Source organism: Panthera pardus, unplaced genomic scaffold, assembly GCF_024362965.1.
Source record: "Panthera pardus isolate Hobbes unplaced genomic scaffold, ASM2436296v1 HiC_scaffold_13, whole genome shotgun sequence".
Classification (NCBI taxonomy): domain Eukaryota; kingdom Metazoa; phylum Chordata; class Mammalia; order Carnivora; family Felidae; genus Panthera; species Panthera pardus.
This window is the reverse complement of record NW_026526688.1, coordinates 204,712,264-204,730,080: the sequence shown is the minus strand read 5'-3', so window position 1 is coordinate 204,730,080 and position 17,817 is coordinate 204,712,264. Positions and strand designations below refer to the sequence as shown.

General features: G+C 55.3%; 1 protein-coding gene across 3 annotated transcripts in view; it reads left to right on the top strand.

Moving 5' to 3' along the window:
- Positions 1 to 17,817, top strand: part of PDE6B (phosphodiesterase 6B) — a 34,597-nt gene that overhangs the window by 16,221 nt on the left and 559 nt on the right. For 2 of the 3 annotated variants that reach the window (XM_019436883.2, XM_019436884.2), the window contains exons 4-21: positions 5,821 to 5,961; positions 6,052 to 6,126; positions 7,078 to 7,142; positions 8,019 to 8,085; positions 8,264 to 8,311; positions 9,012 to 9,161; positions 9,454 to 9,597; positions 10,050 to 10,115; positions 10,515 to 10,661; positions 12,005 to 12,112; positions 12,466 to 12,575; positions 12,760 to 12,847; positions 13,192 to 13,292; positions 13,433 to 13,540; positions 14,119 to 14,182; positions 14,506 to 14,580; positions 15,722 to 15,805; positions 17,068 to 17,224. In XM_019436883.2, the coding sequence (XP_019292428.1) occupies positions 5,821 to 5,961; positions 6,052 to 6,126; positions 7,078 to 7,142; positions 8,019 to 8,085; positions 8,264 to 8,311; positions 9,012 to 9,161; positions 9,454 to 9,597; positions 10,050 to 10,115; positions 10,515 to 10,661; positions 12,005 to 12,112; positions 12,466 to 12,575; positions 12,760 to 12,847; positions 13,192 to 13,292; positions 13,433 to 13,540; positions 14,119 to 14,182; positions 14,506 to 14,580; positions 15,722 to 15,805; positions 17,068 to 17,224 (1,798 nt within the window). Of the gene's footprint in view, positions 1 to 5,820; positions 5,962 to 6,051; positions 6,127 to 7,077; positions 7,143 to 8,018; positions 8,086 to 8,263; positions 8,312 to 9,011; positions 9,162 to 9,453; positions 9,598 to 10,049; positions 10,116 to 10,514; positions 10,662 to 12,004; positions 12,113 to 12,449; positions 12,576 to 12,759; positions 12,848 to 13,191; positions 13,293 to 13,432; positions 13,541 to 14,118; positions 14,183 to 14,505; positions 14,581 to 15,721; positions 15,806 to 17,067; positions 17,225 to 17,817 lie in introns of those variants that run through there. The other variant, XR_002076635.2, reaches the window with a different exon arrangement.

Below are 17,817 nucleotides of genomic sequence, written 5' to 3'. Positions count from 1 at the left end.
TTCATTTCACCTACAGGGCTCCCTTTAATATTTCTTTCAGGGCAGATCTAGTGGTAACAAATGTCCTCAACTTCTGTTTACCTGGAAATGTCTTAATTTCTCTTGCAATTTTTAAGGACAGTTTTGCCAGATATAGGATTCTTGGTTGACAGAGGTTTTTTTTCTTTTAGCACTTTGAACATACCAACCCATTGTCTTCAGACCTCCAAAATTGCTGATAAGAAATCTGCAGACAACCTTACTGAGGATCCCTTGTGTGTGACAAGTCCCTTTTCTCTCACCATTCTCAAGACTCTCTTTGTCTTGGCTGTCAACAATTTGATTATAATGTGTCTTGGTGTGGATATTTTTAATTCATTTTACTTAGAGTTTGTTGAGCTTCTTGGATATTAATATCCATGTGTTTCATCCAATTTAGAGGGTTTCCAGCCATTATTTCTTCACTATTTCTGTGTGTCCTTCTGCCTTGGTAGGGTCTAGCCCACCTCCCTTGCAGCTAGTGTCTTGAGTGGCTCTCATTCTGCCCTTGCTCTGTGGTCCCCTCTTCTCCCAGGAGTAGTTAATGCAGCTTTCTCTTGGTCAGGCCCCTTAACTTAATTGCTGTGAGGACATTTCCCCATTTCTTACCATCAGCTGCTCCCAAGCAGTGACCTCAGGCTAAGATTCAAATCCAACCCCATACTTCCCAGGTATGTGCCTCAGAGAGGCAAGTCTGGGAGCATTCTCTTGGCCCTATCCCACCATGCACACTTCCCCCCACTGGGTATTCCTCAGAGGCAGGGGACACAGTTCCCTCCAGGAAAGTTGCATCACAGGAAAAGCCAGGTTTTCAGTTCTCTGTCTGTCATATCCTGAGCCCTTACCTCCCTCTCCAGCTACCCCTGCTTGACTGCTCCCCTTTATAAACACAAATCAGGGCCTCGTCTGCCACTGTCATGGACACATCACAGGGTCCTTCTCCCTCTGCATCTTGTCAGCCCACTCCCACTCAGCAGTCAGAGCCATATTTTGAAAACTTAGGTCATGTCACTGGATGACCTCAGGGGCTCCCCTGCACTGCCCTCTCCCTCCTTCTGGCTCTCCCCACCCTTGCTCCACCCCAACCATTGTCCCTCAAAGGGGCCTTTACACCTGCAGGTCCCTCTGCCAGGAACACTGTTTCCACACACCCTGTGGCTCGTCTGCAGAGAGCTCTCCCCTGCCCTGAGCACCCCCACTTGAGCCCCACATTCCCTACCCAACCCTGCCTCCTGTATCCCCTCTGTCTATTCATCTACTTGCAACAAGCCATAAGGCTGTTTATTCTGTTCATGTTCTAGCACCCCCTGTCCCCACTTAGAAGTGGATTCTGAGACTCGGGGATTTTTGTCTGTCCTGTTGTCCAGTTATGCTAGACCTAAACCAGCAATAAGTATCATTCTGGCAAATGAATTGCCAACGCTTGGGAAATGCATTGTTTCCAGCTCCTCAGACCACACGCATGTACAGACATGCTTTAAGTCAGAGCTCTACTGTGGGCTTCAACAATGGATTCATGTTTCATTTGGGTGCTTTGATTTTCCACTCAGACATCACCTAGTCCTAGTAAAAAGCTGTTTCTGATACCTCATACTATGAACAACGTTTTTAAGAACCCTAATTAATTTGTACAGAGCACAGGGCTCTACCTCACAATCCCTTTTGGAGCGGAAACTCTAAAGTAACTGAAGACTGGCACCAACACCGTTTACAGTTAAGCCTGGCACCCACTCCTTGCTTTCTTTCCCCCTTGTGCTGTAGGAGAGCAGCCACTTGGGAATTAAAGCAGTTCTCACGAAGCGGGTGTCCCCCCCCCCTCCTCAAACCTTAGCAGCTCTCAGGGTCCTCAGACCTGCCCTCCATCCCCCAGTCAAGAACTACTCAACCCTGACTATGCTCCCTGCAGACTCCACCCAGGGCCCCCTGCCAGCCCCTTCCTGAAAACACCGAGGCCTCTTTAGTCAGAGGCGACAGAACCAACAGGGTACACATTAGGTCTGGTCAGAGACGGTGGAACTCTCCCTGATCTACCACATCAAGCTGACTGGCCCACTTTAGCTGAGTGATCCCCACTCCCCAGCAGTCCTTGTTGCCTCGTCGGTGAGGACTCTGGCCTCTCCACCTTCTAGGCTGCCTGTGTGCCATGGCCTGCTGGCTGGCTGAGAAGACCAGAGGATGCACAACTCCTGCCAGGACTAGACAATTTCAGAAAACCACACAGACAGTTGGGAGGAGATGTGCCCTATTCCAGATCATCTTCCACCATAAGTAGCCTCAGGAGCACAGGTGATAGCGAACTGCAGTGGGATAACGAGGAAGCAATAAGGTTGAACATTGGTTCATTTGTTTTAATATACTTTTCTTATTTTTTAAGTTTACATTATTTCATTTTAATAATGGCCATGTCTAACCACTGGGCATCACAATCTCTGAAGACTGAGCAACCAGTTCTCAAAAGCTTACAACTCACTAAGAGCCCTGGGAGCCAAGGCTGACCAGAGCTCACTGGGTCACCTTTCTTGTCTGCCCCCCACCCTCCACACATCCTGACCTCTCCCTCCTGGAGTATGAGTGCCAGTTTGGGCCTCACAAGACCAGCCTCTCCATTCCAGGAGGCTGTACAGGCCTCTGTGTTGTCTGTCCCCACATGCAATTGGGCGCCAGGGGGCTCCTCACCATCACCCCCGTATTTCTCATTTTGGAGCACGAATCTATGAGGGGCAACACTGCAGCCCCCGGCTGATCCTGGCTCCCGGTCCCTCAATCACCTGGTGCTGGGTTCACATAACATGTGGCGGCACTGGTGTGCTGATGACAGCAGGCACAGGCTTGAGGTCAACATGTGGTGGCCACTCCCTGGAGAGGAGCTGAGGTCCAGAAGATGAGAAGTGAGCTGCACCCCGAAAGGTGGGACATGTCCTGATCCACACAAGGCCCCAGTCTGATTCAACAAGTTTTCCTATGTTTTAAAGGCTGGATTTCACTTAAGAATCTGGGTTTCTAACTTCTCTTGAAAATCTGAGGCCCATTTACTGACCCTTATGTTTACTCCCTGAGGGTCCTGGCCTGCTAATCTCCAGCAGGCAACATAGACATTGTCGGGCAACGGGTGTCAGAACTCTCCTTGGTCTGAAGTCAGGGGTTGGGGAGGCTATGTGGGAACTGGATGAGCAGGAGCAGCCTCAGATGGTCCCAGGTTGGAATCAAGGCGGTGGCAGAGAGGGCATCCGGGAGGCCCAAGCCACTGGGGATTCAGGAACAGCACCCCAGAGTGACACAGAACAGGGACTGCATAAGACATCTCGCTGAAGTGCCAGAACACTCCGGGGCCAGAGGTCACAAGAACCGTTGCAAAGACAGAGAGGGTGCTATGTCGACCAGGGACTAAAATGCTCTAAATTCTGACTGCACAGGTGTGTGCCAACATAAAAATCCACCCAGCTGTGTTCCACCGCGCTCGCCTACTGAATGTGCCAGACTCAACTCAGAAAGTTAAAAAAGGAAACAGGGAGAGAGGGGAATGCAGAGGCCCTCAGTGAGCCAGGACGCCTGGCTTCAGAACACTTGGATGTGTTGCCTAACCTGCTAAGCCCCTATTTCCTCAAGGCCATGGAGAACCTGCTTCAGAGCAGAGTCCAGCAAGTGACAACGGGCCCCTGGTCTGACTGGAGCAGCTGAGGGGCAGGGCGTGACAGGAGGCGCTCTGCAAGGAGGGCAGGATGGGACGGGGTGGGGGGTCGCAGAGGGTGTCCCTCAGATGCTGTACTGTGAGGCACAAGTCCTTCTGCTCGCCGTCCTCCTCCGGGGGGACAGGCTTTGGGGACCAAAGTACTCAGGTGACTCAAAACTTGGATGTGCAGCTCAGGCATACACCCCTCCCTGTGCCCCAGCAGGACCGGGGACAGCTGACTCTGACATCTCTGAGCACCCAGCCTTCCCCCAGCCTGACTCCCCCAATTCTTATATCTCTGGTGTGTGTTCTGGTCCTAGTCAGGGCTTTGTACCCAGGGGAAGCTTGGTGAGTATCTGTGGAATGGACACCCAGGTGACTAACACACTCATGTGCACACTCATAGACATGGGCTCCTGAAAGCCAAGCACTCTTCTCAGAGCCCGACTCCTGTTCCATCATTCCTCTTCCCAGCATCGTCATCCCCATTTTACAGGTGGGGAGGCTGAGGTCTGGAAGTTAGCCAACCTTCCTGAGGTCATAGAGCTGAAGGGAAGCAGATCAGCACCCTTATTCACCATGTGTGGGGGAAAAGGATGAAGGCTTCTGTGTCCAAGCCATCAGCCGTGGAGGACCAGGTTGCTAAGCCAGCGGCTCAAAGGTGAAGGAGACACAGTATGGTGGGTGTGGGTGACCACAGAGTCCTGCCCTCCCCTGCCGTGCATGTGCAGTCATCCAGGTAGCAGCTGGCTACAGGACCTGGAATTCAGACAGTCTGCCTTAGAGCTTCAAAGCTCACAGCCTTCTGTGCAATCAAGAAACACACAGGTTGCAAGGCACTCAGGCGTGAAGTACCGTGTAGCCATGAAGAAGCTATGCCTTCTGGCCTCATGGAGCTTGTGGTGGAGTAGGGAGACAATGAAACTGCACCTGCATGAGGTCAGAACAAAATGGAGTGTTGGGAGGGGTCAGGTTTGGTGGGTGCTCAGACATGCCTCCCAAAGATAACTTTAGGCTGAGACCCAAAGATGAGGAAGCCCTGGAATGAGTGCTGTAAAAGCAGAGGACAGAGCTTGTGCAAAGACCCTGTGGTCAATCACAGTGAGTGCTGAGGGCACTTGGTAATGCCTTGGAGAGGGATGGGCAGAGAGGGGGTGGGGCCAGGCCACCAGGTAAGCCTCATCCACCGATGGAGAGTGGTGGGTGGGACCAGATCTCCATGAGCCTTGTGCACCAATGGAGAATGTCAGGGATAGGGTTAGGGTTAAGCGCCTCCTGGTGAGAGGCTCCAGGGCAAGTGGGGCCGCCAAAGCCCATTCTGCCTGTGACAGTAAAGGGTGGGAGCTGCAGAAAGCCTGAGAGGGGCTGGCAGGAGGGGAAGCGGCATGGCGGCAGGAAGGGCTTGCACCAAGCAACACTCCTTACGGGCCAGAAGACATGTGTGGTGGTGGGTGGCGCAGGCTGGAGTCACCTGCCTTTGGGCCCTGGCTGAGGAAATAGAGAAATTGCGCCCGGGGAAGGGGAGGGGAGAGCCCCACAGGGTTCATCTGAGCCTGGTCAGTGACCCTGGACAGCAGCCGGGGTCTAGTTGGGGTGTTGACGTCCCGGGGAGGGTCTGGCCAGGGCTTCGTGGAGCGTGTCAGTGACCTGTTGCTCTCAGCTTGCTTTGTGACATCCAGAACACAATGACCCCATGTTCTCAAAACCCAGCTTCTCAAGGCTGATAAGGGAAGGCTGGTCAAAGCTTTACCTTTCAATTCTAATGCACTCACTCTTTCACTCATTGACCCAGCCCAAGGCCAGCACGAGACAGTGAAGGTCTGCAACGCGGCCGAAGCTTGGAGGGCTTACCTTCCAGTAGGTTTCAGGGCACCTGGGTCAAGGAGCAGATAGCCTTGTGCTTGGATGAAATCCTGGGTGACGGCACTCTGTGGAGATGCTGTTGGGAGAGGCACCATCAACCAGTGTCCCTCTGGGGCTCTGTGGTCAGCTGCATGTGTGCCTGTGTATGTTTGGTGTGACAGTTCACACCCAGGTGCTGCTGTGGTCACACAGGTGTGTGTGTGTGTGTGTTTGTGTGTGTGTGTGTGTATGCGTGGCACCACAGGCTCACCAGTGTGCCCCCCCACCAGGTGCTGCTGTGGTCAGCTAACAAGGTGTTTGAGGAGCTGACAGACATCGAGAGGCAGTTCCACAAGGCCTTCTACACTGTGCGGGCCTATCTAAACTGTGACCGGTACTCGGTGGGCCTCCTGGACATGACCAAGGAGAAGGTGAGGCCCCACTGTTCCACCAGCCTCCTGGCCAGGCTTGACCTGCTCCAGACTGACTCACTAACTCTCTCCCCTCTCTTCCCGGCTCAGGAATTCTTTGATGTGTGGCCTGTGCTGATGGGAGAAGCTCAGCCGTACTCAGGCCCACGCACGCCCGATGGCCGCGTGAGTCATGGTGGAGGGGGGACGGGTCCACTTGGCACACTGTGGTTTCCCTGACTCCAACTCAAGTTCCAGGGCAGGAAGGGGTCTGTCCCAGCTTGACCCAGGGTGGGAGAGGGAGGGTTTTAGGAAGGGTGTGGGGAGGTGGGAACAGACCACTGGGGCCGGCTGGCTGCCTGACTGCTCTGAGTGCTTGTCTGCTGTCCCCCCTGACTCCACCCCGTGCTCTTGGGCCAGGTGGGGCAGGTGCTTGTCTCCCAATAAGTGTCATCAGCCTGGTTGGAATAACCAGCATCCGTCCTGATTGGGTGCTCGTTCCGCTGCCCCACCCTTGAAACCACTGTAGCTTCTCCCTAATAGGGCCATGTGTATGTGTGTGCACACGCGTGTGCATGTGCATGACAGAGGCAATATGAAAAGTGCATGGGAACATGGGCAGATACCTGTGCCCTTTATCGTGTGTGCATCCAACCTGGTACACACCACCCAGCCTGGCCATGCTTCAGTCTCCCCACGTGCTAACTGTGCCCTCCTCACAGGGTTGTTTGTCAAGTGTATAGATGAGTTCCTGCACAAGGCTGGGCTGTGACCATGACTTGCCACAGTTTGTGTGTGTGTGTGTGTGTGTGTGTGTGTGTGCACGCACGCAGGTCTGGGTGGCTGTATGCACATGTATGAAAGGGTATGGGACCCAGTTTGTGTGTGGGCTTGAGTAGGACACAGAGAGAATGAAGATAAGTGTGTAATGTGTGTTACACAAGTGTCATTGATGGTCTGCACGTGTGTGTGCACGTGAGGGTTGTGTATAACTCTGGGTGTGGAATGTGCTGTGTATGCACATGCATGTGTGTGTCTGGGTGGGGCACCTGGGTGGCTCCTCTCACCCCTCAGGGAGGTTCCCGCTGGGAAGCTGGCCCGGGGAGCACCTCACGACTGCTATGGTCCATTTCACAGGAAATCGTCTTCTACAAAGTCATCGACTATATCCTCCATGGCAAGGAAGACATCAAGGTCATCCCGTAAGTGCCAGGGCTTTGAAGGAAGCACCACCTGAGGGTGGGAGCACCCTCAGACCCATGCTGGGTTGGCTTTGGGGATTTATCACAATGGATTCAGCAGCCTTTGGCCCCTCGCACAGACCATGGTGCTCCCTAATGCTGTAGGGCAAGGCAGAAATGGGGTGAGAAGGGAGGGTGACTCACCAATATGGGAGGAAATGAGTGGGGATGTGGGGAGGGAGGCACAGAGCATGTCCAGGGCGCACTTTCAAAGGCTCAGGTGAGCTGTCCAGGTAGCCCTGGCAGCAGCAACTGACCTTTGAGGCCTCAAGTCTCATCCTGGTTCACCCAGCCACCCACACAGGTGGGGTCCCCAGAAGGCACACCCAGTGGGTCAAGATAGGGGGGATGTCTGTCCCAGTGGAGGCACAGCTAGGCAGAGGGCAGGGAGGGGCTCCAAACTAGACAGGCTGGGCAGAGGTGTTGGCCATTGCCAACTCTATAACTGCATGGCCATGTGACCCTGCAACCCCATAAGCCTGTCAGGACCCCACCCTGCAGGTCCCACGAAGGGTCTGGGATCCAGGTGTGAGGCCACAGGATAGGTGACTGACACTGAGCCCTGGGGCTGGGTTGAAGTGTGGGGCCACCAGTGGTGAAGGGGGCTGCTACAGGGTAAGGGGCCTCAGCATAGGCAGAAGAGGGATAAAACAGCACAGCCATCCCCAAACTTAACCCCTGGCCTCCTCCTGATCTCCCTGAGGCACAACCTGCTAGCCTTCCCGCCCCGCCCAGAGCTCAGAAAAGGGAATGAACGTTAACACACACACTGTGCCAAATCTACATGCACACATCGGACAGCCCGTCCACCATCTGCCCCTCTGTTCTCTCCCCCAGCACACCCCCAGCCGATCACTGGGCCCTGGCCAGTGGCCTTCCAACCTACGTGGCAGAAAGTGGCTTTGTGAGTCTGCTGAGGCTCTGTCCTCAACTGGTGCCCCAGCCCTTCCCACCAGCACGTGCACCTCTCCCAGCTGCCCTGCTTCGCCTACTTAGAATCCATCAGGCTGGATAGTCTGGTCTAGAATCATATGGTACATTTGGCTGCTTCAGGTGAAATTGTTTTCCTGATCCTCTTTCAGATCTGTAACATTATGAATGCCCCCGCCGATGAAATGTTCAAATTTCAGGTATCTATCCATTCGTTAGAGAAAGTATGCCGTACTTAGGGAAATGATGGACTGAATTAGTTTTCGCTCCTCAAGAAAATCTCAGGCGCTAACAGCAGCAAACACGTACTTCCCATGCTCAGGTCTCGGGTTGGTGGGGCAGGGCCAGGCCACAGTGAGGTTTCCTGCCCCTTGGGTCCTCCTCTGGGGACACAAGGCCCAAACACGCTCTTTTCTGGAGGGGGCCAAGAGTCAAGTGGGCCAGTGCAATCGGCCTTTGTCTCCAAGGCCTCTCCCGGGAGCTGGCCACTGCTCATATCTCACTGGCTATGACCAATGGACGGTGAGACGATTCGTGGGGCCCAACAGAATGGGATGCAAGGCCCCATGCTCGACAGCCATGAAAAACTTTAAAAGCATGGCACCAGAGATTCAAATGAGTGTGGGAGCCTTCCAAGAGAAGGATCCTGTGTGACCACAGAACTCACACCATGAAGCCGCCCTGGTGGGCAAAGAGCATCATCCTTAGCTGGTGGGAGAAGGCACAACACAAACCATAGACGCGAGGTGCTCGTGCATGGGGGGAGTGAACAGACAGGAACAACAGCCCAGTCACCGCAGTTTGAGGGCAGCAGAAAAGAGGTTCACACTCTTTGGGTGACAAGGCTGGGCCAGGGCCAGGCCCAGAGTAGCAGGTGTCTCTGGACGCCTCTCCTTGCAGGAAGGGCCTCTGGACGACTCAGGGTGGACCATCAAGAATGTCCTCTCCATGCCCATCGTCAACAAAAAGGAGGAGATTGTGGGGGTCGCAACCTTCTACAACAGGAAAGACGGGAAGCCCTTTGACGAACAGGATGAAGTCCTCATGGAGGTAAACACCTGTCCCAGGTGCGGCTCTCAGAGGTGACACCTGTGTGATGGCATGGGACACAGCCATGTGGAGTCCCGCCCCCCGTCACCTACTTTAGCGTTTGGACCCAGCGTGAGGCCCAAGGAGCGTGGGGACGAGGGGGAGCTTGAGGCCCCATCCTGGAACCCCCTTCCACCCCGGAGACCCCATTAGAAGCACTCACTGCCCCAGAGTGACACTCCACACACCAGGACACGGGGCCTGGCACCCAGCGGGCACACGGCGGGTGGTGACGCTGCTTCTCTGTCTGCAGTCCCTCACTCAGTTCCTGGGCTGGTCAGTGCTGAACACTGACACCTACGACAAGATGAACAAGCTGGAGAACCGCAAGGACATCGCGCAGGACATGGTTCTCTACCACGTGAGATGCGACAAGGACGAGATCCAGCTGGTCCTGGTACCGCTCCTGTCACACCCTGGCCCCCTCTCCACAGGCAGCACATCCCAGTAGTTAGGGCACGTCCTGTGGTCAGAGGGCCCAGCCGGTCCTGGAGTCCCACGTGCTCTGCGTGGCCAGGGGCAGTCCCTGCCCTGTGTCCTCAGCTGTGAGCAGCGTCCAGAGCCCTCCTGGTTGTGCTGTGCAAGGGCTCCATCAGTTGTCCATGTGGACAGCACAGAACAGTGCCGGGGGTGGGGGGGACACGCAGGAAATGTGCGGTACCCCATAGGCACTGTCACTTACCTCTGAAGCTAGAGGCTCCAGCTGTGGCTTCCCAAGGCAATTGTTGTCTTGTGCCAGATGTCACCTTGTCTCATAGTCATGAGGGGTGTAGTGCTGTCACCTCGTCCCATGCTCGTGAGGGGCAGAGCTGGCACTTTCTCTCTCAGTGCCTTTGTTTTCTCTCCTAGCCAACAAGGGAACGCCTGGGGAAGGAGCCTGCTGACTGTGAGGAGGATGAGCTGGGGACAATCTTGGTCAGAACCTGACTCCCACCCCTCAGGTGGAGACTGGAGGGGCCTGAGGGTCGGGAGAGACTTCCTCATTCCTAGGAGACCAGAGCATGTCACTTCCTGATGTCTGCTGCTGTCTGCGTATCCCTGTGCCTGGGTCCGTGTGTGTGTCTGTGCATCACGTGTGTGCCCGGATCTCTTTACGTGTGTGTTTTTGCATCTGTTTTCCTGACAACACCCCTGTACTTGTTGTGGGGCCTTGGGTGGGGGCTGAAGCGCAGGGCATGTGAGTGTCCCAGCCACAGGCCAAAGCAACCGCAAGGGGGGATGCCACCACACAACTGGGGCATCTGAGGCTGGACAGAGGGTCCTGGGAGGGAAGAGAAAAGCCTGCCTCCCTCAGCCCCACAATTCTTCCCACAGAAGGAAGTGCTTCCGGGGCCCAACAAGTTCGACATCTATGAGTTCCACTTCTCTGATCTGGAGTGCACAGAGCTGGAGCTGGTCAAATGCGGCATCCAGATGTACTACGAGCTGGGCGTGGTCCGAAAGTTCCAGATCCCTCAGGAGGTGGGGTGGAGTCGTGGTGAGGGGGGTCCCAGATCCACTATGAGGTGGGGGGTCCTGGTGAGGGGTCCCAGATCCACTATGAGGTGGGAGGTCCTGGTGAGGGGGTCCCAGATCCACTATGAGGTAAGGGGTCCTGGTCAGGGGTCCCAGATCCACTATGAGGTGGGGGTCCTGGTGAGGGGTCCCAGATCCACTATGAGGTGGGGGTCCTGGTCAGGGGTCCCAGATCCACTATGAGGTTGGGGTTGTGGTGAAGGGTTCCAGATCCAGTAGGAGGTAGAATTTGGAAATGGTTGGGAGCCCCAAACCCCACAAGAGGTGGGAGAGATGTGGTCAGAAGTCCTAGGTCCTATAGGAAGTTTGGCCACATGCTCATTACCGAATACGCACAGCAGGTATGCCTAGAACACATCACCGGATGAATGTATCCATGGATAGATACATGGATGGAATGTCTGATAAATACTTGTTCCTGGCAATTTGATCATCAAGTGCCTTGTTGGGCAACAGCGGGGCTTTGGCGTGGGGTGGAGAGGAGGAAACAGAAGGAGCCCATCAGCTGTGCAGAAAGCACAGACCTCTCAGCCTGAACAAGAGAGCCCCCGGAAGTAACCCCAGGGAGGAGGGGTGGCCCTCCCAGCTCTGCCCTGAGCTCTGCTGCTGTCCTGCAGTTTTCTGCCACCACACTTCCACCTCATGTGCCCCCCCCCCCACCGAGAACAGGTGCAACAGGCTGGCATTGTCAAAAGAAATTTTACTAAACACTAAAAGAAAACACAAAGGAAAAAGGTGTAGAAATCATTAATTGAATTTCTAAACTTCAGAATCATTTTCTGACACTAAAAATCACAGTGGAAGCAGCAGGGGCTCCTTTGGCCCACATTCTGTTGTCCAGAGACAACCGCCTGGCAGAAAATGTGTCACGTTTTATTTCTGCATCACCCTTGCCAAGTACCCACAAATACTGCCCCGTTCAAACACGCATGCCCAAAACAGACCTTTTCTTCTAAAACACCCTGTAGCCCTTGCCTGGGGTCCTCTTCCCAATTTGGGGCTGGGAAGTCAGGTGGAGGCCCGGGAAGACCCAGGAATGCTGGAGCTATTCCTAGCTTCGACTCTGTGCCCCACAGGCTGCCTGCCACCCCTCGTGCACCCTGCAGTGACAAGCAAGCCCCTCCCACCCAGGAAAGTCGTCAGGGGCCAGTAGTGTGGGACAGAAAGGGTCATGGAGGCCTCGGGTGCAGGAGTGAGCGGGATTTTCACACCAAGCTGTCAGTCTGTGAATGCTCTGGCGGGACTGACGTTCAGTGTCCAGAGCCCGTGCTTCTCTTGGCTTCCCGCAGGTCCTGGTGCGGTTTCTGTTTTCCGTGAGCAAAGGGTACCGGAGAATCACCTACCACAACTGGCGCCATGGTTTCAATGTGGCCCAGACCATGTTCACTCTACTCATGGTGCGTGTACCGTCAGGGGCCAGACACGCCTCCCTGTCATCCCTCCCGTCTGGCCAGGGTCCTAAGGCCTCTCCTGGTTCCAAGGGCGGTGCCCCAGGTGCTTGGAGGTGGGGATTCCTCTGCGTGGGAGGTGGAGGCCTTCAAGGGCAGAGGGTAGAGGAAGTGGAAGCCCCTCCCACCAGTGTGCACCCCCAGCCCCGGAAATAGGTACAGAACACCAAGTCTGGGGAGGGCCCAGCTCCCCCCCCCATCCCGCTTGCCCCCCCCCCCGCCGCCCCCCGCCCAGGGAAGGGAGGGTGGGCGAAGGGGCTGACAGAGCTGAGCTGCAGAACTGTAGGTGCGTGTCTCCTCAGACCGGCAAACTCAAGAGCTACTACACAGACCTGGAGGCCTTCGCCATGGTGACCGCTGGCCTGTGCCACGACATCGACCACCGTGGCACCAACAACCTGTACCAGATGAAGTAGGTGGCTCGCCTGGGCGCCCTGGAGGCTGAGCAGGAGAATCTGTCTCGGGGTCCCACGGGAGGCGCCTGCCTACAGCTGGCTGAGGGGCAGGGAGGGGAAGGACAGGAAGCCTAGAAGCCGCAACCAGCCACTCTGGGGGCTTTTGACCAAAGTTTCATTTTAGTAAAACCTCCGTAACAGATCCCAGAATCCCTTAGCCAAGCTCCATGGCTCCTCGATTTTGGAACGGCATCACCTGGAGTTCGGGAAGTTCCTGCTCTCAGAGGAGGTTCGTGTCCAGTTAGTTACTCAGGGCGTGTCTCCACCCACTGACCGACTGACCGTCGCCTGCACCCCTGGCCCCTCCCACCTCGGTATCCCGGGGTGCGGGCGGGGGGGGGGGGTGCTGGAGGAGGGTCATTGGTGAAGCACCCACTGCAGGGCGGGGTGGGCTCAGCCCTCAGGCCAAGGTGGGGAGGGCCACCTAGGGGTCAGCGAGCGAGGCCACCGGAGTCTGGTGCCCACGACCCAGGAGGAGGAGCAGGCCAGCAACGTGCGAGGGACAGACGGCCGGATCCTGGGAGGGGGAGGGGACAGGCGGACCGCTTCTACCACCTGAGCCCCTTCCCACAGACCCTGAACATCTACCAGAACCTGAACCGGCGGCAGCACGAGCACGTGATCCACCTGATGGACATCGCCATCATCGCCACGGACCTGGCGCTCTACTTCAAGTGCGTGCCGCCCTCCCTGCGGGGAGGCGTCGGTCAGGGGCTCTGGGAAGACCCAAGGGACCCCTAGGAGGTGGTCCTGGCTCAGGGGTGGCGTGAGGGGCTGGGGGTCGATCCCCTCTCTCTTTGTTCTTGGGGTTCAGGAAGAGGACGATGTTCCAGAAGATTGTGGATGAGTCTAAGAACTACGAGGACAGGAAGAGCTGGGTGGAGTACCTGTCCCTGGAGACTACACGGAAGGAGATAGTCATGTGAGCAGCGGGGGAGACAGGGGCCATCTCTGCCCTGCTTAATCCTCAAACCTCCCGGGACAAAGGGTACCGGACCCTTTGGTGGGGACCACCCCACCCCCATGACCCGCAACAAGAACAGCTGATCTCTAAATGGCTTTGATACGTCAAAATAAATGCTCCATCTAACCTGCTCCTCCTTTTCTGGGAAGACCATACAGGATTTGGGGTCAGACAGTCCATTTCCTTAGTTTGTGGATTTGGCAGTATTTTACTTACTTTATGAACCTCCACAGATGCATGTACAAAATGGAGATTCAGAACTACAGTCCTCCCCCAGGCCTATCCCAGAGATCCACCAAAGAAAACTGTAAATCACGGGCACTTAGAAGCTGCCTGATAAATATTTGTTGATTTTAGTTTGTAGCTGCAAGAAGGAGGGAGAGGTGGAGTATGAGGGGGGTGGGCTGAAGTGTGTGTGTACAGTAAGATGCCTACTACTAGAAGGACTCTGGAGCTTGGACCTGTGCCCAGAGGTGGAGGTGGAGGGGAGGGAGGGAGGCCAGCCTGGGCATGCCTGGAGCTCCATCTCCCTGCAGGGCCATGATGATGACGGCGTGTGACCTGTCTGCCATCACCAAGCCCTGGGAAGTCCAGAGCAAGGTCAGAAGTCATGCAGTGCCCCCACCTCTTGTCAGTGCCTCGTGGGATTGCATCTAGGGGAAGCCTGAGATAGGCGGACAGAGCTTTCATTTGCAAGTAGCACTGAGGGCTGCCCCTTTGCTCTGGGGATGGGCCAGCAGCCACCATATTGGAAAGTGCCAATGTGCTCACTGTGTATTAGGCCCAGTCTGAAGAATGGGGATCCCAGAGGGTCTGGGGCAGAGAAGACTGAAGACACAGAGGCTCCAGGCAAGAGCCTCCTTGGTCATTCTCTGACCAAGCACTAAGCTCCACAAGATGACTGCCTTTTACGTACCTCCCAGGTAGCTCTGTTGGTGGCGGCTGAGTTCTGGGAACAAGGTGACTTGGAAAGGACAGTTCTGGATCAGCAGCCCATTGTGAGTGTTAATTCCAGCATCTCCATTGTGGTCCCTGGGAAACTCAGGCCTCACTTAGTGGAAACAGGGGACTCCCAGGGATTTGGGGGTCCTGGGACCTCAGTCTCACTTTGTGGGGTCATGTGACGTGAGCTGAGTGTGAAATTAGGTGACTCAGGAAATGGGTAAAGTTATAGAAATAATAGGGTTTGGATAAAGCTGTGGTGCCCATGCAGAGATGGAAAGCCATTATCAAAGCTGGTAGAAGCAGGCTGTGGCCCATAACCCAGAGCCTCCATGGCCTAGGAAGCTCTACAGAACCTCAGCCAAGCTGTGAGCTGCTCCAGAAAGGCCTTCAACTGGGAAGACTACGGTGCCAGAGGGAGCCAGTGGCTGCAGTCCAGGGGCCCACACCGTGGCAGATGGACAATGCTGAGATCTTCGGGTCAGCAATGTGGGGCCAGGAATATGCTGCTAGACTACAATGGCACCTGCATAGGAACCAAGGGTATGAGGAAAGCATAGTGTTGTCCAAAAGGCATGTGGAAGAAATGGAAAGTCAACTCCAGTCAATGAGTAGCTGTCTCAACCCTATGGGGTTGAGAAGGCTTTGGGGCCAGGTACAGACTGCAGGTAAGGGTATCCTGACCAACCAGCCAAGTCCCTTGGGGGCCAGGCCTCTAGGTCCTGCATGACTCACCCTTGCCACATGGAGCTTCAGACAGTGGGTAGCTATGAAGAACAGACTAGCAAGGGCCAACTCAGGCAGTCTGGAGTGTGTGGACAGTATGGACAGCCCCTCCAGAGGCATCTGAGTTTTGCCCCCCAGGGGTCTCTGGTCAGGTCTTGAGTCAGCACCATGGATAGCTCCCAGGCGACTGGGAGAAAGGGGCTCAGGGGACAGGGAACTGGGAGCACCATGGTAGACCTAGCCCTGGAACTACTAGATGGCTCAGAGGGGACAGGGGTGTCCTAGCTGTCTCCTTTCAAGGGCCAGCATCTATCAAGGCAGGCCAGGCCCCAAGGCCAGAGGCTTCACCTTCATCCCATGGACACTGCTTAATCTGTGTTTCTGTGGACATGTTCATCCAAGCTGGGTGGGGCTGAGTGAGTCCTGCGGGCTCAGAGAAAGTGTCTCTGCTCCCCCCCCCCCGCAACCAAGCCAATGATGGACCGGAACAAGGCAGCCGAGCTCCCCAAACTACAAGTTGGCTTCATCGACTTTGTGTGCACATTCGTGTACAAGGTGAGCAGGGCCTGACTAGGTTCACAGGAGGAGGAGGGGACTGGTGTGGGTTCACCCAATGGCCTGACTTGCCATAGCCCCTATCTCCTCCGACTTGCACTTAAAATCTGAAATCCTCAGCATCACCCCAAGGAGAACCTTCCCACCTTCACCTAGCCAGCCCCTCAGAAGCACTTCATGCTTACCCACTGGCTTCCTCCCTCTGGAGGGTCCTCCTGCTCTCCATCAGGTCTCACCTCAAATGTGCTTTCCCAAGACCCTAAGGCACCCCCACTTGTGGCCTGTGTGTTATTTTCAGGGCACTGACTGCAGTTTATCTGTGGGTGCATTTGTTCAGTGCCTGTGAACCCAGGAGGACAGGGATGGGTCCACCTGTCACAGCTGGGAATTCCTTGCCCAGCAAACACATGTTGCACAAGTGACAGTGGGACACTGTGCTGAAGACATGTGCTGTGACGTCACTGGCCAGGGAATATGTTGGCGGGGGTGGGGAGGGCTCTGCAGTCAGAACCCCCCCCCCCCCCGCAAGTGATGCCCACATGCCCATGGACTCCACTCCATCTGGTCCTGGGGGCTGCAGGGTCCCACGCTCTGAGGAGGAGGTTGTCTGGTTCTGAGTAAAGTCACCCTGACTGGACCAGTCCCACCCCCTCTTTGACCCCCACAGCTCCTGTGCTCCCCTTTACTGAAACACCATCTCCCTTTGCTACCCCTTCATTGGGGCTATAAGTCCTGGGAAGGAAGGCAGGACCAGGATGTACATCCCAGTCCTGAAGGTCACAGGTCACAACCCCACTACACTGCTCCCCTCCCACTGCCTTCCCCAAGTCCATCCACATGCTCCATAGATTGTATGTGTGTTTGCGTGTGCACACATGTGTACATGGGTGATGTGCGCATAAGAGACCAGAGAAGGAGCCTCAGGACTTACTTGTCTGCCCCAGTGTTCCCGCTCCCTCTGCCAAGGGACTCCCCTTCTGCCATTGTTATTTTCTATTTTATTCTTGGGGGGCCTCATCTGTGCCATAAGCATTCATACCCCACATCTCCCCATCCTATCTTCTCCATTTCCAAGGCTTTGCTGGGAAAGTGACGTCTCAGTGGCAGGCAGACCCCCTCCCAGGTTCTCCTCTTGGGGGAGTGGGGCAAGGTGGTGGGGGGACAGGCTGGTGCCAGCAAGGGCCAAGACGTGGGGAGACCACCTGCCCCAGCGGCCCAGGAACAGTCAGGTGGTGTGGGCAACTTCTTGATTCCCTGTCCAGGAGTTTTCCCGTTTCCACGAGGAGATCCTGCCCATGTTCGACCGACTACAGAACAACAGGAAGGAGTGGAAGGCCCTGGCTGATGAGTACGAGGCCAAAGTGAAGGCCCTGGAGGAGGAGAAGCAGCAACAGGAGGAGAGGACAACAGCCAAGAAAGGTCTGGGCTGCGGGGGTGGGCACTTGGTTAGTCCCCACGTTGAAGTGTATGAAGAGATGGAGTCAAAGACCAGAGTCAAGTCTCAAGAAAAGGCAGGTGCCAGACAGCACTGTGGCTGGCGTGCTCTGGTTCCTCACCGCAGGGGCGGCCATCCCTCAGGATCGGCCCTGCTCAGGCAGTGCACCCAACACTCCCAGACTGGAAGGTCTCCTTGTGTCTCTAGCCAGGAACTCTCATTTTCCCTAATGAAGTAACTGAATGTTACTTCCCTTGTAAAGGGGAGGAAATCCCAGCCAAACATTGTGAACTCTCAACAGGTCTTTCTTCCACCATCAGGCTGCAGTTCCCTCCTAATTAACTCAGAAAATCTACCTCTACTCCCACGCTACCCTCAGAAACAAAACAGAAGACCTTAAAAAATAAGTGAGCTGTTTAAAAAAGAACAAAGAAAATTAAAAGAAAAAAAGTGAGCTAAAAGAGCCAAGTGTGCATGAACCCTTCCCTGTGCCGACTCAGAACGTTTCTTTACCTGTTCGCCCCTCCCCTTGCTGTGGGAATGGGGCTTCATCGCAATGAGTCAGCACACCCCCAAG